This window comes from Brachyhypopomus gauderio, chromosome 7 (genome assembly GCF_052324685.1).
Source record: "Brachyhypopomus gauderio isolate BG-103 chromosome 7, BGAUD_0.2, whole genome shotgun sequence".
Taxonomy (NCBI): Eukaryota; Metazoa; Chordata; class Actinopteri; order Gymnotiformes; family Hypopomidae; genus Brachyhypopomus; species Brachyhypopomus gauderio.
In genome coordinates, this window is record NC_135217.1 from 18,576,864 (window position 1) to 18,599,857 (window position 22,994).

The 22,994-nt window shown below is 47.3% G+C and overlaps 1 protein-coding gene across 2 annotated transcripts in view; it reads right to left on the reverse strand.

Moving 5' to 3' along the window:
- The window catches only part of myripb (myosin VIIA and Rab interacting protein b), a 99,051-nt gene extending 78,189 nt beyond the window's left edge, over nt 1-20,862 (reverse strand). The window contains exons 1-2 of one of the 2 annotated variants that reach the window (XM_077012259.1): nt 20,393-20,862; nt 14,354-14,529 (exon numbers count right to left, since the gene is read on the reverse strand). In XM_077012259.1, the coding sequence (XP_076868374.1) occupies nt 14,354-14,463 (110 nt within the window). In that variant the 5' untranslated portion in view covers nt 14,464-14,529; nt 20,393-20,862. The remainder of the gene's footprint in view (nt 1-14,353; nt 14,530-20,392) is intronic. The other variant, XM_077012260.1, reaches the window with a different exon arrangement.
- Between the last annotated feature and the right edge of the window lie 2,132 nt (nt 20,863-22,994).

A 22,994-nucleotide genomic window follows, 5' to 3' on the forward strand; every position in this document is an offset into this window, starting at 1 on the left:
GAGAGAGAGAGAGAGAGAGAGAGAGAGAGAGAGAGAGAGAGAGAGAGAGAGAGAGTGTGCATGTGTGTACTCTTATGGAATGAGATAAACATAATTCCTGGGATCTGTAGTCACTCAGAGGTCACGGACCCAAGTTTCTCCATCACCAGTGGAATAATTTTCATGTAACTTTTTCGCATTCTCTTTATTTCTTCTTTCACTCGTATTGTTCTGGTATTTCTCAACCTTTCGTATTACAAGAGATACGAGTGGAACCCGGATGTCCAAGTGGGCTTGTTTGCAGGCACTGGCTCGCGTCCAAAGTAGTGAGACACAACTAATCAAGATGGCTGACATATTTCACCACTAATTGGCCTATTTCAGTGCTGGACAGGACACCAGACTCAGCCCATGGCATAAGCAGGTCCTGAATTTCAAAATAGCAATGTACTTTGCACACAATTGGGCAGGAAAGCAGATTTATGATGGTGCAATCTGTAAAACAGCCCATTACAAATGGCTACAGACCTCTCGATCACCACAGGGCAGACACAGAGGAACAAGGGAAAAAAGGAAACACAAAATATCTAAACGACATCCAAAATCAGTGAAATCTTAAAAGCATCTTCACACCAGCCAAGCAACTGAAACAACTGCAGAAAAGAAACACTTAAACACCAAACCACAGGCGTTAGTATTCTCAAGAGAAGCACAAAGCAAAACAGCGCAGTGTTTTCATTAAATGACATCATCTAAAATTCTGGATGCCTTAATGTGTTTTTCTGTCTCTTGAAATAGAAGAAGAAAAACACCGCAAGTATGACTTCTTAATCTCCAAGGAAATATGGTATATAAAATTAGAGGCAAGCTTCAGGACAAATTTTGCACCGGGGACAAACACAAAATCATCAGTAGAGCAAAGAGTTCCTCACCATGGACAACCTCAGCAACCACCCAACACACGCTTCCTCTTCTGAACAGGGACTGTACAAATACATGTGTGTGTATACACTGCCCCTACACTGTAAAAACATTAGTGTTGAACACCTACAGCATACAGCCGGTGTTAACAGAACAGTCGGTATTGCCAAAGTGAATTAACTGGCAACTGTTTAAAAACGTAAGCTGTGTGATGTAATAAGGTCAGACTGTTAAAAAATAACCTTAGGATTTCTTTTTGTTCTTGTGTAAAAGAATGTGTGTGTGTGTGTGTGTGTGTGTGTGTGTGTGTGTGTGTGAGAGAGAGAGAGAGAGAGAGGGAGAGAGAAAAGAGAGTGAGAGAGAGTGCTAAAGTGTGTGTGTGTGTGAGTGTGAGAGAGAGCGAGAGAGAGAGAGAGAGTGAGAGAGAGTGAGTGAGAGCTAACGATTAAGTTAGCACTCTTTAGGAAAAAACTGACAGGCCATGTAATTCTGTGCGTCTACAACAGAACCTGTATGTACGTGTGTGTGTGTGTGTGTGTGTGTGTATGACATAGCCAGGGTCAGACAATGACATGACCCGACTTTAACTGGGAATGTCATGTCACTCTCTCTCCGCCCCAGACTGGTTACCATGGGAGATGGCAGACAGCAATCAGAGTGCACCACCGAGGGCTTGAGGACGCAGGGAGGAAGAAAATGAGGATGAGTCACCCCACGCACACACACACACACACACACACACACACACACACACACACACACACACACACACACACACACACACACACACACACACACACACACGCACACACACACACGCACACACGCACACGCACACACGCACACACACACACGCACACACGCACACACGCACACACGCACACACACACACACACACACACACACACACACATACACACACACAGTCATGAGTCCACAATGCAATGTCATGTAGCATTTTAGCCACCACAAGCCTCTAAGAGTGAGTCAATTATGACTGCACAGGCAGTCAGGCTACGTGTTGTGTGTATACACATGGTGGCCATCAGCCCACTCACAGCTCTGACAGTGAATGATGGGGCAGTAGGAGCCGCCTTGGTGAGAGGACGCGAGAATCCACACACGCACACACACACACACACAACACACACACACACACACACACACACAGCAGGACGAAGACACGGGAGACGAGGGTGGGACAGGGAGGGATGACAGGGGACGTGGGGAGGCGAACAGGTGCAACCAGGAGCACTTAAACAGAGATTAGGGGGAGGTGAGGACCTAGAAGTGCTCCTCACTCGTGTCTTTATGAAGCACACATCCTCCATTTTGTCTCCACCATTCTATCATTAGCACAGCCACAGAAAACAACATGACCCTGAGGTGCCGACTGATAACGATCGGTGAGTCTGCGTGTCATTACTGCTGCAGTCCCATTAAAATGTTCAGCAATAATACATTATACTGAAAAAAACGTTGATCTCCAATTCTTTTACAGAGCTAAAAACGTGCTTCAGCTCAAAGGTCTGTGTGAAACTGAATGTCAGTGTCGGTATTCAGGTAGTTCATGTAACAGTTAAAGGTCTCTTCTGTCATACAGTACAGGTTATTGCCGACTCCCTGCCAAATCCCTGGATACTAGTGTGGAAATGGCTGGATATTGAAAGTCTACCTGTACTAGTGTATAGGTCGGTGTAGGGAGAGTAAACCTCAATCTCGCATACATTTGATAGAAGTGCTTGTGTGAATGCACGAGTCACTTATTTTAAAAGGTCACTAATCTAAGCATGAAAAACCATTAATCCTGAAAACAGTTAACACCACAACCCACATTAAACCTCTAAAGCATATACCTTTCTACAAGTCCTCACCCACTAATAAATAGGAATGGTCACATAAAACAAGAGGACAGGTTTTTTACAAACAGAATTAAACCTTTATATCATCCAGTCACTAACAAATTGATTTTAGCATCACACGGAAACAAAGACAAATTCATGAGAAACGAGAGGATGTGAAAGAGAGAGAGAGAAAAGAGGGAGAGAACTTACTGCAGATCAGGAGGGAAGAAGCAAATTAAAGGTCTAAATACAACATAAGTTTAAAAGACAGTCTTACTTTCAATTACGCCAAGTCCTGTACAGATTGGCTACTTTAGTGACTGATATTCTGAATGATTTTAATGGGCTTAGCAAAACACCTTAGAGCTATAAACAGAGAATGTAAAAAGGACACACACACACACACACACACACACACACACTCAACGTGCATCCTGTTCAGTCTGAGTGGGAGAACAGGGTCACAGTCTCCAGCTTCTGGTCGCTGGAAATAAAGTGAAACGGCACAAGTGAGGTCAAAGGGCAGAACGGGGGCTTTAATTCAGCCGTGTTTTCATACACTCAAGCAATCACAGGCGTTTTCTACCACAATTACACCATATCAAGGATCCATATGTCATCGGACAGGGACTGCTCGGCCATTTCTCTGCTCGGCCAGCTGTATGTGCATCATCAATTCACGTGCAAGAAAGACCAATAGAGGACCATTGAACAATGAATCAGGGAGAAAAAAGGTCTAACTGCTTAACAATATTCTATAAGGTGTAACGACAGCTCAAACACCTGACCTCAGGGGGTTCACCACAGGATGTAAACAGGAAATACTATAGGAATATACCTCACAAATAGAAAGATCAAGGTTTCTAAAAAAAAACAAGAAACCTTTACAGTTCTAAACCAAAGTCTCATTCATTCATGTATGTGGGTGTATATAGGATTACCAACATGATCCAGTAATCAACAGCAAAAAGCAGGCGCATGCTAGCTGGCCAGATGCTTGCCACCACCAGGGGCCCCAGGTCAGTGGGGGGCCCTGAGAAACTTTAAAACCTCAACAGTGGAAATGTGCAAAGTTTGAAATGACTGTATGAGATCTGAATTCCTCGTGGGTGTCTAGGGCCCCAAGAGACTTTAAAATTGCCACTGCTCATACGCACACACACACACACCCACAAACCCACACACTTCGAAAGACAGGTGTAGAGACAGACTAATAAATGATTATAGATCTTATAGAGTTCACAACACCAAACATGTGTTGCTCCTTTTAAAAGACCATCACTGCTACAGGAAAACATCAGGTACCTGCAAAAATGCATATCCAAATCCATATAAATTCCTTACATAATCTGAACAGATTTCAGAATGATGTATTCAGCCAAACAGGATGACTGATGGATTTTAAAGTGTGGTAAATGTGCAGACACACATTTTCTAAGCAAATGCCGAAGTCTCATCAGGCGAGTTGAATCAAAGTAAGGCCAGTGTGTCCCAGTGTGTCCCTGCGTGTCTTTGGATTGCCGGGGACGAGCAGGACATGGGGACACCTGCTGTGATACCGTCTCATCTGTCCCTGCACCGTCCTCCTTGCTGTCCTACTTTCACTTCAGGCTGGGGGACGGGCGGCACCCGTGACGTCACTCAGGACGCGCTATTTCAGCAAACACCTCCCACAGCGGGACACGGCCCTCCACAGCAACCGGCTGAGCACCCCAGGCTGGCATGCTGCCTAATGAGCCTGCTTCTATACCCAGGGTGAACAACACTGCAGCTGCCAGGGAAGAAAGTAGTGAGGGGGGGTGGGGGGTCATTCATGTAAAGAGGGTTGCTGTGATGATGACGATGACGAAGATGCCCATTCGCAAGGACTGTGAAAGCAACGGGCTGAGGAGCGAGACAGCACTTATATGGTTTCTGTATTCACACACACGATCACATATGCACTCGCATGCGAGCAGACACACACACACACACACACACACACACACACAGCACAAACAATATATTTTGACAGTGCTTCACACCTCAAACCTGCTAGACTATGTGCGTGCGTGTGTGTGTGTGTGTGTGTGTGTGGCAATGAAAAGGACAGCAGAAACCACAGGGAGGGGCTGCTTCAATAATCTGCACAACAGCGCACTCTACAGGCCGTCAACACAACCTGGCAACCCCAGCCAATACTCCAAACATCACTTCACAGAAGAGCCATTACACCTGAACATACAGTTAGAAAATAAGGAGCAGGTAACCTGGCAACCACACTGGACACATGTATAAGAGCCCTGGCTGAGAACACTGTCCACGGGAATCACCAAACCAGACAACTGCACAAAACTGCAAACTGTGACATCATTTTCACAGGTCTATTCAGCCAAACCCCTGTCTGGTAGGACAGGATCGTTTGACTACTGGTCCATACGTGACCTGTGACTTTTTGCACACTACAATTCCCATGATTCCAGCCTGCGTCCACAAGATGTTTTTTGATAATCCTTTAGCTACCTGAATATACCACTAAACATCTCCCAGCAAGTGCACAAATGTGCACACACACACGCACACGCACACCCAGACCCACGTTTCCCAGATTAACCTGGAGGATTAAGCCCAGTCTTGTGCTAAATTGTAATGCCAGCGGTGAAAAACTCAGAAAATCCTTTTCAGTCTTGGGTGGTTTAATCTGGGTCTGGGAATCCAGCCAATATTAGCACCCGGTTCAACACAGTGGATAAGACCCTGTTCTGAATCCAGAATATTAGGATCAGCAGAGTGTATTCTGTGCCACACACAAGTATATATGCCACAAATCCAGCAATCAAGGTGTGTGTGTGTTTTGCTGAAACACACATGCACACACACACACACACACACCTCAAGGTCAAGACTGTGTTCAAATGCTCCACCGAGCCCCATAGCGGCTCTCTCGGAGCAGTGCTTGTCACGGTTCCTCTTTGCCTTTGCCCCTAGGAGCAGGGTGTAAAAAGCCCTCTTGCCCCCTGGGTGCTGTTGCGTTCAGAGTGAGGGGCAGATGTGAGACGTGGGAGGCAGTCTAGCCCTGTGGCACAGCTCTGAGCCCCAGAGCAGCCCACACTAACCCAGATTTTTTCCTCCCGATCGTGGGTCTCCATTTTCTCCTTTCGCTTCACCTCTTCGTCCCCACGTGTCTTCTCCTCCTCCTCTTCCTCTTCTCTCTCGCTCCTTTTTTGGCATTCTGAGCTTCACTTGTTTGGTCATTTGCAATGCTGAGGTTGTGAATGCAAAATTACATCTGCCTTGGGGATGAGAGAGCAAGCAGAGAGAGAGAGAGAGAGAGAGAGAAGAGAGAGAGAGAGAGAGAGAGAGAGAGAGAGAGAGAGAGAGAGAGGTGTGTGAAGGTGTTAGAGAGAGAGGGGCTGGGGTTTCATCTGCAGGGACTCAACTCCTCTATGTACATGGGGAGAAAATCCCTCTCATTGTCTGGCTACTGGCAAAGTTCACACGCTCAGATGAGAAGCAGCCCAAACAGCCAGCGTCAGGCTGGCAGGCTTTGCAACCAAGCTGTGACAAAAGAGAAGAGACAACCAAGCTTCTGCACAGCGTGTTTACCGCCGGGTACATATGTGTGCACCCGTCAGCTTGTGTAGTTTAGTGTGTGCACCTCTGGACGTGTGCACGCCTGCAGACCCAGCTGGTGGGGATATTGGGCCAGATATTGGGCTAGCATCCAGCTTGTGTGATTGTAGAAATGTCTGCAGAAGCCTCTTCCCCCATTTAGACTGGCTCATTGAGCTTTGTGGCCATTCTTAAGCAAACATTGTAGCGCTGGGCTGAGGGGCCAGACCGGCTCTCTGAAGCCCCCCCCCCCCCCCCCCCCCCCCAACTGACCCCTGGCTGACCCTTTCACTGAGAAGCAGTCTCTTAAATCACCTACTATCTTTCTTTCACAGCTTTCACCCATGCTACATTTCACATTGGAGCAAACCTGTGCCACCCCAATCTGCCTGACTGTGTAAGAAGGGCATTTCAGGGTGGCATAGCACGTTTGCACAGTGCACAGAGCCAAAACTCGGCGTGAATCCGCCATCAGAGACGCAGTTATCCTTTGATGGCTTTTAATTCGTTCTTCCATTTCCACCGGCTTCTGCACGTAAAGGTCAATTGGCTACAATTACAAGAACGAGACATTTCAGGGGCTGCTTGCGTAAACTGTTTATGGTCTGCGGTTTCTTCTCTTCCTGCGTCAGCTGGCCAGGGCGTGACGGGTCTGTTAACAGGCTGAGAGGGGAGAGAGGACGGGTCAGGCAGTGCTGCCGCAGGTCAGACCCAGGGGACACGCGGTTCATTTCTAAGCAGTTTGCCACAGTGGCTGCATGAAATCGGCCAATTGGGTGACATGATGCAGCAAATTAGTCTCCTCACGCCTTATTTCTCCATCGCTTCCACTCATGTGCACAATAAAGAGACAGACCCACACCCAGAACACATCGTACCCACACCCCCCTATGCTGGACTCGGAAATAATTTGCAGACTTCTGGAGAAAATCATAAAGTCCAGCTCACTATCTTATTACCATCATTTTAATAAAGCCCTTAGAATGGGACTAAAACTATAATCTTCTGCACTGATCCAGTTGTTTGACCCTCTGTTTACGTCAAACAATTTTGGCTCGGAAGGCCATTTCAATTCCCACAAAAAGGCCCAGAACACGCTGAGAGAGGCAGCAGGACTCAGGGAAACACCACTTCAGTGTAACCGGATCTCAGATGACCGATATGTCCCTATTTTCACAAAGTTTAATGTGCATGAGGTGTGCCGTTGCACAAATGTGCCAAATGTGTTTGTGACCAGGAAGCGAACGCAGGCGTGAAAAAGCCCGTATGACGTGGGCGTGACCTCAACCTGCAGACAGACAACGGGGGCGAATTTGGTTTAGTGCAACCCAGTAGAACACCTTAGGATTACAGTACCACACTCCATCAGAGGGAACACATCTCCCCGCACAAAATACGATAAATGTCACTCGTGATATCCTATTATGGTTGTAGTAGCACCTTTGATTTTACACCTGTGATAGACTACTGCCATACCAGTGTGTGAAGAGATGTGAATACACACACACACACACACACACACACACAGACGCCCATCCACATGAGGACACATGCATACGTGGAGACACACACACACACACACACATATACACACGGAGCAGGAAGGATTAACACAGGCATCCCCACACTCCCGACTTCCACAGTTGATGGAGAGAGGGAGGAGGGAGAGGAAGTGAGAGAGGGCAAATCAGACTCTACAAGCAGTAGTTACTAAAACTGCCTCCTTCAAGATTTCAAATGTGATGACGTAACTTGGACATAAAAATTGGGCCATTCAAGACCCCTCTCCCACACACACACACACATGTCAACACTCAGGGTAATGGTTATTTAGCTCTCTAATCCAATAAGGCAAACGTACGCATAACAGAAATGCAACACAAACAGTAGGCACGTAGTACACAATAAGGTTAAGATTATGGTTAAGTGTTCATGCTGTTTAGTTCTGATGCTAATGCAAACTTTCCGTACTTATCGAGGAAAAATGTTTTAGCTGCAAAAAGTTATTTGCCACTGAACAAAAAAGAGCCACGTTGATATTGCTGGTTCACCTCCGTACAGATGGACTACACCCAGGGTGCCGTCAGGAGGAAAGGCTCCATGTCTCAGTACGCTCCTGCACACAACAACCCTACCAAACGCTCTAAAGTGGCTAAACGTCTCTCCGCTATTTTCCACTCAGCTGGGGATAAAGAGCCTACTGTGAGCACTAGCAACCATCACATCCTTCAGTCCGACACCGTGCATCAAAGGAGCAGGAGTCTGGTACCTGTGGCGTAGCACCACAGTCTGGACCTCCACCACCTGAGACAAGGTGGAGGCCCCTTGGTACTTTGTTTTCTTTCAATTCATGATCTCGTCCACCCCAGCCAGAGGCCCCGCCCACAGCACATGCCCCTCCCCTGTGCCGGCGGCTGGGACAATGCAAGTCAATTAGCCATATTACATCTTGGCTATAATTCTCAACTTGCCCAATGCATAGATGCTGCGTTTTGTAATAGTACACACTCAGCGCGTGGTTTCATATCGCAAAGATTTGGAGGATTGCCAGTTCCCTTTGCTGCGATAAGCCCGTCACGCCACGATTCCCCCTCAATACTCACGTCACTAGTATTAAACGCTCCCCCTTACAGAGCAGAGCAATCACCTCTTGTCTGGTTCAGTGAGAAGCCCTTTTTGCATACACTAGAAATATAAATATAGACATAAATCAAAGGTTTTATCAAACAGAAGGAAATTAGCAGTCTGAGTTGAACAATTCAACCCCTACACTAATCACACGTACAGTCAGTCGCCCGGTTTTCATGAGAGGCTGTATGGGTTTTTCATCTGGAACCATGCCATGGCAACTCATGATTGCAGGTCCCACGTTGCACTCTGCAGTAAGGAGGGACACTTATTGGAAAGCCGTTCTGGTCATGGTGCTAAACTGGGCTGGGTGCAACTCCAAGCAGGGGTTTATGACTGTTGCCCCAGCAAGGCCCTCAAACAGACCCTCCTTACTTCAGCACTCAGGGGCCATTCACAGGAGCAATCACAAACACAGTGATCCACTCACAGGAGCAATCACAAACACAGTGATCCACTCACAGGAGCAACCACAAACACAGTGATCCACTCTCAGGAGCAAATCACAAACACAGTGATCCACTCTCAGGAGCAACCACAAACACGGTGATCCACTCTCAGGAGCAACCACAAACACGGTGATTCACTCACAGGAGCAAATCACAAACACAGTGATCCACTCTCAGGAGCAACCACAAACACAGTGATTCACTCACAGGAGCAAATCACAAACACAGTGATCCACTCACAGGAGCAAATCACAAACACAGTGATCCACTCACAGGAGCAATCACAAACACGGTGATCCACTGCCAGTCTGGTCTTACTTACCTCTTCTGACAGATCAGATGAATATTTATGAAACAGAAGGTAACATAAATTAGTCATTTTCCTTTCAAAAAAATCTCCAGCTGCTCTGAGAGTGCTCTGGGAATCATAAATCTAAAACTCATAAATTAGGGTTTGTTGGATGAGTTATTCCTCCATGTTTTACATATTGATTTTTTATTTTATTTTATTTTTTAAAGAGAAACAAAAACTATTTTTGAGGCAAAGAATCCCAATGGAGTCTGAGTCTTTATCGCTCCCACACACACACGCACACACACACACACACACACCCGTCTGTCCCTATTTACACAAGAGTCCTAAAGATGTGCTCTCTCTACTGTCAGGATCCATCAGCTTTATGACAGACATCTGTGATGCTTCATGAAACACATGAGCCGATATTTAGAATGACGTGACTACGTATCGCATGAATCTGCGCACACAGTGGAGATGTGAAACAGACGGCAACATTTAGAGCATCAGGACTAGAACCACATTTATTCTGTAAAGCAATTTATGTATGAAAGGTGCTATACAAATGATTATTATTATAATTATTATTACTCTTCAGGCATTCCCGGGGGAGTTTGTCCCCTACCGCAAACTCCGCCCACACAGCAAAATCAAACAAGCAAATCAGACATGAGTGAAGCAGGTGAGACAAACACAGGTAAACAAAAAGCCTGCAAATGAATGAATGCAAAACTCCAACGGTGGATGAAGATGAATCATCGTCCCAAGAGCTGCAATATGTCTAATCAACTCCACAGCAGATTTCTACAGCTCAGAGGGTTTAGAAGATGAACTCAGTTACATCTGGCAGGTCACAAAGCCACAATATAATAATCCCAAAGCTCTGGTCACCCATAATTGTCATACAAATACTAACAAACTCACACTTTGATCTGTTGGTGAGTCATGCCTGCTGTGTCCATCTCCAGAACATTGGTGAGCCGTGCCAGTTGTGTCTGTCTCTGCGACACTCTCTCCTCTCCTGGAGATCATTATATATCGTCACCCATTCTGGCTGCCAGGGAAATTCTCCACCATTACAAGTACAGCAGTGAACATTCATCCATAGGCAAATACTGACATGGTGTTGCAGCACTGAGAAACGAGACCCAACAACAAACAAGAAAGCAGGCACCCAAAGGTCGTTGGGTATGGGGGCGTTAATGAAGCAATTCCAAGAAGACAGTACCGCCTGAACACTTTGAGCACATAACTCATAGCATGAGGATAAGCCAGACATTAGATCACTGCTACTCCCCCTTCCGACATGTATACAATGCCCTCCCCAACACCCGACCAATCAGATCAATGCTCCATTCTTCACATCTCCACCTACAGGCAGAGGTAAAAACAGAAAGGTGCAGTTACTAAGACAATCTACTGCTGGTCGGACAATCCCAGTTGAAAGACACACGTGGCATATGATGATGTCACTGCCCTCCCGGCCACCGACACCTTTAACCCATCTCCCCTCCTCTCTGATGTCCCAGCATGCCTCAAATCCTCAGTGGTTGGTTCCTGTGGCCAAGTCCTCCAAGTCCTAAAAGACTAGTCCCGGTGGATGTGACTCTCATACTGAGCAAACGCTCTGAAGGGCTGGTCACGTGCCTTACGGCCTCCCTCTCCCACTGGACCTGCTGCCCCATGCCTCTCCACGCCCTTTACACCGTCCTCCCCCACCTGGAGAAGAAGGATGTATGCGTGAGAACGCTGCTTGCAGATCACCATCCTGCCTTCAACACCATCATTCTCTCCACGCCAGACAGGAAACTATGCCAACTGGGTCTAAACTGCTCCATATGCTATTGGATCCTGAGCTTCCAATCAGACTGGACGCCAGGTGGTCAGACTGTGGTAACGTGGGCGGGGTCAACTCCCTTAACACTTAACACAGGCGCTCCACAGGGAAGTAGGAGTGACTCCCTCCTGTACTCCACACCGTGTAGCACCTCAACACGGTTGGCAAATGTGCAGATAACACAACCACCACGTCATCTCCAGTGGTGATGAGACAGCAAAGCGGGAAGAAGTCGATTCCCGCCGTATTGGTGTCAGGACAACCCCAGTGCTGCCAAAACTAAAAGAGCTGATGGTGGAATTTAGGAAGCAGATGGGAGATTGTGCACCCGTCATCACCAGCGACACTCTTGTGGAGAGCGTCAGATGCTAGTGGATACATCTCTGTCCGTCCTCACGTGGATAGGGAAGTACTACCAAGTTCTTGAACACCACAACACCTCCGACAGCTAAGGAGACGTGAGCCCCTGCTCCTGTTCAGAAAAGGTCAGCCAGCCCTGGTCCTGGGTCAGAAGGCACCAGAACTTCGCTGTGCAGCAGTGGGTAAAAGCAGAAGGCGGGACTTCCTGCAGGGCTGTGCGTGACCCCTCTGCTGGACTGACCACCGTCTGAACCAAATTCGACTGCAGAAATCTGAAAGAATGGATAAAGCAACCCGTTTATCCTGCTCACAGCACGAGTACGATCGATTCCTCCGCAGTAGAGGACTGAGGGGAAGTTGAAAGAGAGGGAGGTGCAGGCTGAGAGAGAGAGAGAGAGAGAGAGAGAGAGAGAGAGAGAGAGAGAAAGGAAGAGAGAGGAAAGACTGACTGTAAAAGCTAGCAGCATAGGAATCACAGAAAAAGAAGTCATTTCCTCTTTATTTCCCCTGCAAAATTTCGAGGTGTGGTGAAGAAGCATCCTGTCATCTGGAAACGACTTGGCGAAGTTCAGGCCAGCAACTGCACACATTTTGTTTCCTTTATTATGCCCTCTGGTTTTTTAAGCTATATGTCCTCTCAGCTCAGCGGGTGTTATTGTTTGTGTGTGTGTGTGTGTGTGTGTGTATGTGTCTTTCCTGACTCCTGCTGTGTTTGATTAGCACAAAGAAAGAGAATGTGGAAGCATTTTGGTATACCATGAAGATATGTTATCCTGGTTACTAATCAGCTATTCTGGGCTTTTCAGGGTAAAGTACGAGGTCATGAACTGTGTCTGTGGAATGCTTCATTCAGGTAAAAATGGGCTAAGTTGTTAAGCCTTGCAAAAAGTGTGAAAGTGTGGAAACAGTAGAACCTGAAGCTTAAATTATACACTGTGATAAAATGCACTGTATTCCATCTACAATTTCTCTCACCTATGCACTATGCACAGTAATAAGTTTATAATTTAGCAAATAAATACTCCATCCACTGATTTTCCATTAATTCCAATAATTCTGTTTTACAGTCATGTAAAACTGTACATGTAAACTGAAGATTCTTCCCTGGTATTCTGGCTAAGCTGCTCTAAATGGAGGTTTCCTATCGAAAGCCAAGAGCCTGCTGGCCAAATCAATCAGGAGGGCGGCGAGAATGACAGAGGCTCTGAGTCATCAGACAGAGCTGAGCATCTGACCGCCAGGGCAAGAGGGAGACGGGGCTGATGCCCCTCAATCCCAGATCGGAGGACTTCAACACGGGGTGAAAGCCTTCACTCAGAGACAGGAGAGAGAAGTAAGACAGAGAGAGACAGATACAGAGAGAGGGGAGACAGAGAGAGACAGAGATAGAGAGGAGAGACAGAGAGAGACAGAAACACAGAGAGGAGAGACAGAGAGAGGAGAGAGAAAGCCAATAAGGTAAGAGAGCATTGACGTGTCAGGATTATCACTCTGGATCCAAACCAGAGCCTCCAACCTGACGAGGTTCAACCCTGTGTGTGTGTGTGTGTGTGTGTGTGTGTGTGTGTGGCAGGATGGCCAGACAAACCAGCGTGGAGATGGAGACCTCCAGCACCACCCTGGTGCTTCCTGAAGAGCAGCACTGCTCCAAACTCCAACACACAACATGCGCATCATCCCCACTCAGACCAGCAGAAAGTACTACACTACGTGCACTCCCTGGGAACCAGACCCACCACCTTGGGCTGGGCAGCACCGTGCTCTGCCTCCAGCAGTTGAGCTACAGACAGACACCACACGACTCCAGGCCGGACGGGCCAGAGGTGCGTCAGCATGATGGCAGCGGGCCACTCATACATCACACTGACAACCTTACAAGTATTCGCTGCACGGCTGTTACAAGGTGCTGAAAACCACAAAAAGGAATCGGACCAAAAAAAGAGAAAATGTTGAGTAACAGAGATGGAATATCACAAGGAGAGAGGCTGCGATGGTTGTTTTTCTTGTTTGCCTTGAACAAAGGGAACTGCACCTGCACCTCAGCAGGACAGACGGGTCTAATGGACGGGATACAGGATAATGGAATATATGGTTATAGGAAACTGTAGAACATGAGCAGACCTTCTACTGGCTGAACGCATGCGCACACATGCACTGCACGCACACGCCCCACACTCCGCACCCTCCGCACGCTCTCACACGCTCCCACACACTCCGCACGCTCCAACACACTCCGCACGCTCTCGCACACTCCGCACGCTCCCACACACTCCGCACGCTCCGCACGCGCCCCGCTCTCACACGCTCCCACACACTCCGCACCCTCCGCATGCTCTCACACGCTCCCACACACTCCGCACCCTCCGCACGCTCCCACACGCTCCCACACACTCCAACACACTCTGCACGCTCCCACACGCTCCCACACGCTCTCACACGCTCCACTTGCCTGAGGCGTTCTTCCTCTTTCTTGCGCAGTTTCATGTCTCGTTGCACCACCCTGAGCACATGCTCCGCCTCCCCATCCGTCAGTCCGGACAGGTCCAGTTTTCGGCCCATGACTGCCACGCCTGGGTCAGTGGTGGCAGTCAAAGACGGGCACAAAGACACGATTGGGTCCAGTTCCTGGGGAAACACGGCACCAAAGCTTTCAATATTTACTTTGCATTTTTAAGTACTAATATCACAGCTGCTGCTGAGCATAAAAAAACCCTCAACTTCTGGACTGACTGAGAATGCCTTTGAGTCTTTATGGACTCGACCTTGTGAATAACTGACACATGTAGTTTTGCTCATAAGTTTATATACCCTGGCAGAATACGTGATTTTTTAAAATACTTTTTCAGAGAATAATAATGAATAGTGGTAGAAGACAAGCCAGTTATTATAAAACGATTGTTTTTGCCCTTTTTGAAATCATAATGACAACAAATTCAACCCATATATGACATGTTATCACAAAGGTTCTGACCAGTGCTGTGCGATGTTGGGTCATTATTCTACAAGAAAAGCCTGTAGCTCCTAGAAGGATGAGAGAGGTGGAAATCTGCTCTGCACTTTGAACTTTGACCTTCCTGTGATGCATCCCTGAAGAGTCAGAAGCAGCACTTGCACCTGAACGGACAAGTATGGAAGACCTTCTGCTAGATGTCCTGTGGCACCGTGTTTGGAGGTGCACCAGAAAATGGGAAAAATGATTGAACCTTGAACTGCACCTCGGGGTCTACGTATTCCTCACCGATTGGACAACACTGCAGGGCAATCAGACCTAATCAGACTCACACAAGATGGCAAACATTAACATCATGCATCTGCCGACATATTTAGTCAAAGACATACAACTTGGTTCGAAGTCGTCATGCGACATTCTGTAGTCTTGAACCAACTCTGGTGGATTTTCAGAGAAACATCGGGCAACAGGAAACCAAAATACTTCTTGGCAGACCTCCTACACCTGACCAACACTGTTAAAGGGCGTCATCCTTATAAGGCTCCCCTGTTCCGCTGCCTTTGGAACTGCAGCTATCGAGGAAACTTCTCACTTGCGTTTTCTCCACAGAAAAGGGTGTGGAACTCGGCAGACCCTCACCGAGATCGATCCCTGCCGCTGCCTCCTTGGTCGGCTAACTCTGCCGCTCCAGAAGGGGGTTCCTGTGGGACTCGGGAGGCTTCTCTGGCTCAGCAGTGCAGTTCCTGACAGGAACTCGTTGTTCTGAGGTGGCAGGCGTGGTGCTGCATGGAATGCACTAGTTTCGTGATTAGCTGATTGCAGAACACTAAACTGTGATGGCGCTGTCACTCCACACCTCTCTCTATGATGGCACTGTGCACTGCTTTTCCTCTAATTAATGACACTCACAACCTCTCTCTCCCTCTCTCTCTCTCTCTCTCTTTCTCCCCCCCCCCCTTTCTGCCCATCTCTCACACTCTCTCGTATTCATGGTGCATGTAGACACACACAGTGTGATGTAAAGAGCTGCGTGATTGGTTAGTCCATGCACACACACACAGAGAGGGAGAGAGAGAGAAGAGAGAGAAGAAAGAGAGAGAGAGACTCATCATTAAGCTGCAATCAAATCCTTTGGAAGCCAATTGATCTTTTTTTTTTCTTACGATGATCATATGGGTACCTAGAGATCTACATCCATGCATCTCAAAAGGTGAAGCCAGAACCAGCGAGGAGCTGCTATTAGCAGGTGCTGTTGGTGGACATCAGTTTGTATGGATCCATACTTCATCATATATCTAACACACCTGTTTCTAATACTCCTTAATTACATCCAGCACCTGAGTAAGCTGTACAACCTCAGTATGAAATGAACTAGGAAGGTCCTGTCTATGTTTTCTGCTTCTCTCTCTCTCCCTCCCTCCCTCCCCCCCTCTCTCTCCCTCCCTCCCTCTCTCCCTCCCTCCCTCCCCCCCTCCCCCCCTCTCTCTCTCCCTCCCTCCCTCTCTCCCTCTCTCCCTCCCTCCCCAGTGGTGGCTGAAGGAGCAGGCTCATAGGCTCATAGAGGGGAATATATGAGGCAAATACGCACCATTATATGGGAGCTGCCAGAGGGCCCATTAGTCAGGCTGGCTTTTTATAGGAAGCTGAAGTCCACAGGGTGGGGGGGCATTTCATTCAGCTTACGGAACAGGAACTCGGTGTGTGGAGATGGGTGGGGACTTACGGGGACTAGGTGTGTGTGTGTGTGTGTGTGTGTGTGTGTGTCGGGCTGCTCAACAGAAATAAAAATGATATGACAGTGAACACAGAGAGAAGGGTGGAGGATGATGCTGCCGTGATGACTCAGTCAGCTGTGCTCCTTACCTCCACCAATCACATTACTTTCCCTCTGTTTACAACCATCCTGCCCTTGACTGACGCACGCCGAGAAAGAGACGTGCAGCTGAAGTCACGCGTTTTTAGGTTTCTGTCAAACTCACATACAACCATATTCAGATGTGCATATCATTAACCTCCGTGTACAGTCATTTAAATTCTCCACACAAACACTCGACAGAGCCGAGCGGTTGCATTCTGACAGTTCCACACAAGCACCCCCTCTCTCCCTCCCACTCCCCACCAACAGTCTTCAGGAAGGTTAATAAAAAAATAAATACATTTCAACACACACACTCACACACACACCCAAGTCTGCAGCAGTCACCGAGCCAGGGAAAATGCTCAGAAAGCAAACAAATGTTCTCCCGCAGGGTGGAGGTGGAGGCATTTGTGGTGAATGCACCTTTTTAGCGTTCGCCGAGAACACGCCTCTTTATGAAAGACTTGCATTTTCCTGATCAGTCTGCACCGATTTTCTCTGCAGCTCAGGAGCTAATCAAGTACTTCAGACAGTGAAGGAAAAAGGGCACCCAGCCAGTGTCTGAGCCCCGGGCTAAACCTAGCTGTGCAGCAGAGCAGAGAAAGGGCAGAGAGGGAGGGCCAGCTTCTTAAAGTTGGTCAGTCCATTATTACGCGTGACCCTGCCAGCATCTGTGCATCTGTGATTCTAAAACTCCCAATGAGCATCTGCTACTGTCCCTCTGTTATCAAGGCAGCTCTCACTTCTTTGTGTCTGGCCTAAACCAGCATATGCCTGCCAGCTAACACAGTGCAGGGATTTCTGGGACGGTGCGCACCCGTACTCGGCCGTATACGAGTTCAGCTTGCGCTTCAGGGTTGAGTTTTGATGGAGGAAACAGTGTCTTCCAAGAAACACAGATGCACACACACTCATTACACAACCATACCCTCCGAGAAGCACACACTCTAACAATCTTCTCTAGTTCATAACATTTGACCAACGTTTATATCATCAACATTGTTGATATTTTTTTGCTAAGATTTTTGCCTGAAGCATGGTTAGATAAATACATGTTCACCAAGAGCTACAACCATGGAATCCTTGGAACTTAACCTCGCACAATACAACTAGCCACAAGTAGCTTAGTTCATCAAAGTTATTGATGAACTAAGCAACCAACCCTCATGGTGTCCGAAACACCTCATCATATAATAAAAGGTGTAGTACTGAAACAGCAGACCTGCTTGCATAAATATATACCGCATTGTATACATTTTGGTCAAGGGATCGATGACAACCATGCATACCAAAGACCTCTAAGCAGAAACCCAAACATCAGCTGCTTCTGCTAGAATTGGTCATGCGATTTACACCGAGGCTCCGAGGTGTGTCTGAGGCAGACGATCTGTGCGTAAGCTCAGGAACACACATAACTCCGCCCATATCTCCAACCCCAAATGTCCACTCTAAACTCGTACAATTTTACCTTCACAGACCACCCTCACAAATTCAAGGAAAATATTTTAAAAACATTTTTCTCTAACAAAAAACCTTTCACAAAGTTGTAAAACCGGTCCTTCTAAAGAAGATGCAAAATCACGAAACATCCAGCAAGATGTGAAAACTGCATTAGAAACCCTGATGTAGAACTGCCATAACACAGTGGTCTCCACCAGCTGGACTCTTATTCACGTCATGATGTAAAGACAGAACGCTAAAGGACAGAATGCAGTTTTTAACTCACCCATCTTATTGTTCACCAGTGACATTTAATGGTTAGTAGGACATTCTGTTGCTTGTACTTTATTCTATGAATATTGTGCGAAGTGATGCACAGGTAATCTTCAAGTAATTATTTCCCATGCAAACAATCTGTATATTTGTAGGTTCAACTAATAACTCAGAACTGCGCACTGACCTGGGGGATATGATGTGGTTTTATGAATGCCCTAGAATGGAACCATTTTTAATCCAAAGTTGCAGACAGACAGATGTGGCACAAACCCATGTGACATCAGCATGCACCGCTTATCCTAGATGAACAGATGAGATCATGGCTCTGCTTTGCAATTAAGAGAAATGGGCTTATTTAATCTCAGTATTTAACCTCCTAATGCCGGGTGCATAATCTTTAAAGCATAATCTGACTCAGAAGACTTGTGAGTCAGAAGGCACTCTTAGGAAGGTCACTCCTCTCCTATACAGTTACATACTAATATGTGAGGCACCCTAAGTGTAGTTAGGCACCCATGTGGGTGGGGGTGTAGTGAGTTGAACAGTCATCACTCTAATTAAAGGGATTACTCGGTGTTGCCTGGTTTGGCAGCTCAACATGGAGGAAATCGTTCACCTCTCTGCTTCAGCAACACTAGCGGATATAAAGACAGGGTAGCTGGAGGCACCTCCGTTTGGTGGAAAGCTGTGATGATCAGTTCCATCAGACATGATCAGAAGAAAACCGAACAGACAGGTACAGCCAGCAAGTGGGTTTAACAAGGCTGATGGCAAGATGTGATCTGAGCAGCTCGCTCTGCAAGATCTTCAGATGCATGACGTAAGGAGACCGGCTCTCTGCAGGCTATATGCATCGACGTTCTGTCATTTGTCTTCCTTGAACAGTTCAAATGGAGAAGCAATACAGACGCACTCATCTGCTGGACCTTGAGAAGCACCCACTACAGGCTGCTCTTCATACCGACTCTCCACTTCACAGTTTCACCTTTGTGTTCCCAGCAGCAGGGTGGACACAAACTCACAGAACAGCATTATAAAATCATGGCACTGGGTAAGAGATCAAAATATAACAAGCCTGGAAAACCTCTGTATTCATTTTGCTTTCTTCCACTATATATGGAAGGTGTAGTCCGTCTTCCTGATGGGCACCGTTTACACACACCACAAATATTACAATTCAGCTTTAATAATCATCGTTAGGCCTATACCATCATGTATTGTATTCCCATATCAAGTGTCGAACACCATCCAACACGCCCCCAATGTTGATTTTTAAAGCTAAAGCATCCGACCATGTAAAGCCCGCCCGTTTTTCCCATACTCAGGATTAACGCCGTTAAATCTGCTCTGCACCCAACGGTTCCAAATCTTCAGCACCAACATTATGGACAGCTCTCATGACACTTAACGGCACGTGAGCGACACGTTTCACCAGAACGCTCAGAGACGCGAGGCGCGTGGGATACTTTAGAACGTGCCTGATAAATCCTGGGAAAAGTGGACATTAAAACATTACTGTCCGCAAAAACAGTAGCCAAGGTTGACTTTTTTCCCCCTATCCAAGACATTCACACATGCTTCACATCTTGACAACACCGCAAATCTCCTAACATCCAAGCAAAAGCGGCCAGGCGAGATAAACTACTCGACTGGTTCAGCCTCCAATTACAGATGCCACGTCCTCCCGACGGAATCTAAATAAACAACGGCGCTCCTGTGTTTGTGCATCCCGCCTGCACCTTAATGCCCCCGTGCCACGTCCCATCATTCACCCACCTACCGCTCGCCAGGATTAGATCAGCATATGAAAACAGGCGACTGCTTCCAGTAATCTGATTATTTTCCTCCGACAAGTGTTCGGGCACAAAGTTTTGTGTCTTTACATAAAAATTTAATCACTTAGTCATTCGGTGCACGTGTTTCCCGAATTCGCAAAGATATCCTATAGCTACTAAATAACTTACGCAAAACCACGTCCGCTGGATGTCGAAGGTGTCCACGGATAAGCCTTTCTCGGGCGCCAGCAGCAGGATGATACGTGTTTGGCTTGGCAAACTTCCGTTGGGTTTCTCTCCAGTCTCACGGTGGTGTTGTCCGTTTTTCCCACGCCGACGGCACGGTCACGCGGTTGGACTTACGGGGCGCCGACTGGTACACGCCGCTTTGCAGGACTGGCGTCTGTGCGCGCGCTGTGCTTTTATATACAGCCCTAAACACGTTTGTGTCCGACGGTCGAGTGTGCAGCTGAAGCCGAATAACTGATCGTTTCTCCCTTTTCGGTCCCCCAGTTTCACGCGGTGACATCCAGTGGCTGCCTCCATCCTCCTCTACCACCTGAGCGGTGCGATGCTCGTCCAATCAGAGAGCGCGGTTAGCGCAGGATGGAAGTGGCGCATCACAGCGGCGCAACACGCGCCCGTTCAAAACGCCGCCGCGCCACGGTGCCCGATCGGAGCGCAGGCGAAGAGACGGTGGGGTTCACCAATTATCATTTGTCTCCGCGAGACTCCACACTAAGCATCGGCTCAAGGACGTATTTAAAATAAATTCATGAATAAACCCTTCACTGTCTGATGGGGGAGACAACAGTCATGACTTTGCCGGTAGTCATCTTTAAACCTACCTTACTTTTCTAACAAATACAAGCGAGGGAAATGTTAACGGATTTATTTAAGTTGCTGGCTGCTTGGGGCTTTATCTTCTTAACAGCTTAAAGGATACCACGTGAATGTGGCAGAATTTAGTAGACACTTGAGTAACGTTTTTTTTTTTTTTTTGCATAATTATGTAAATTTCGCATAACCAATGGTTAAAAAGAAATAACGCTTATATTTATTACTGGATAAAATTGTAACTCTTCAGACTTCAGAATTAATGATGGGAATAACACAGTCTAGCTTGATAGGTAAGTCGCTCCCTTGGTTATATAAGAGCAGGTTGTTGGTCGATTCTTGAACTTTGCCTGTATGCTAAAAATCAATGCTGATCCAATTTCTAAAATGTCTTCTAATGGATGTAATACTTTAGTACAGAATGTTTATAAAGAACGTTTCATTCAGAAAAAAACGTCTTGAATGATAAACTCACTAGGTGAATGGACCACGTAAGTTAGGTCAGATAGGGTTGTTCATGCCTCATGCCTGTTAGTGAACCACACAGTGGGATCAGAGATCAGTCTGTTACCACAGAGACCAGCTGCCCATGACAAAGACACCAGGCAACACATCCACTGTGGTGCCAACTGCCACGAGTCTTTAAACAGGCCAGTCAGGCCTATCATGAGAGAGAGAGGGAGAGAGAGAGAGGGGGAGTGAGAGAATGAGAGAGAGAGAGAGAGAGAGAGAATGAGAGAGAGAGAAAGTGAGAGAGAGAGTGAGAGAGAGAGAGAGAGAGAGTGAGAGAGAGATTGCATTTTGTTGCGTATTCCTATTCTCCATCAGGAAATCAATGTGGCAGCATATGTATCTTCCCTGTCAATGCTGAAATAGTGCATCCTGTACATATGATGAAGCAGATGTGGAGGAGATTGAGGAGGTGGAGGAGGTGGAGGAGATGAAGGAAGTGGGGGTGTCAGGGTTGGACCCAGGACAGTTCCTCCGGTCGCCACAAGGAGGAGCCCGCGAGCTAGACCTGGGGGCAATCAGGCACAATAGGCTGCAGGTGTTTGCAGCCTACTTAAGGCGAGCAACTTCAGCAGTCCTTTGCTGAAGTTGTTAGTCGTATTCACGCTCGCAGCCTAAGCCAGTTACTCTCGCCTTTGTGCAGTTGCTACGTTTCTCTGTTTACTTCTGTTTCTCCCCTGAGTGTTCTCAGGTTTTGTCTCTTGTACGTTCTGTTTGTTTCTTCCCTCTGTTCTATGTCGGTTTGTCTACCAGTGTTCTGGTGGACAGGCTGACAGGTAATCTGGTAGAAGCTTAGGTCTTGCCTACCTAAGCTTCATCTATTTTATTTCTCCTTTTGACATGTTGAGCCGTTCTCCATGTGATTTTCGTTTTCCCGTTATTTCTTCAGACGCGTTGTATTCCCTTCCGCGTGTTTTTGTTTGTTTACTTACCTGGTCTATACTCACGTCGAGTTTCTCCGTGTAGTTCTTCTGTTGTTCCCTCTGGGTTTTTTGTTTTCGTTTTCCCGCTGTCGCGGAGGTTTCTGTTTGGCTGTTTTTTGCCTTTTGCTTTTAGTGGGTTTGCACTTGAGTCCTACACTCCTCGAAACCAGCGCGACACCACCGTGTTCGGGGGTGCCTCGTTACAGGGGGAGGTGGGGGAGGTGGAGGAGGTGGGGGAGGTGGGGGAGATGAGATGAAGGAGATGGAGGAGATGGAGGAGATGGAGGAGGTGAAGGAGATGGAGGAGATTGAGGAGGTGGAGGAGGTGGAGAAGGTGGAGGAGATGGAGGAGATGAGGAGGTGGAGGTGATGGAGAAGGTGGAGGAGGTGGAGGAGATGGAGGAGGTGGTGGAGATGGAGGAGGTGTAGGAGGTGGGGGAGATGAGATGAAGGAGATGGAGGAGGTGGAGGAGATGGAGGAGGTGGAGAAGGTGGAGGAGGTGGAGGAGGTGGAGAAGGTG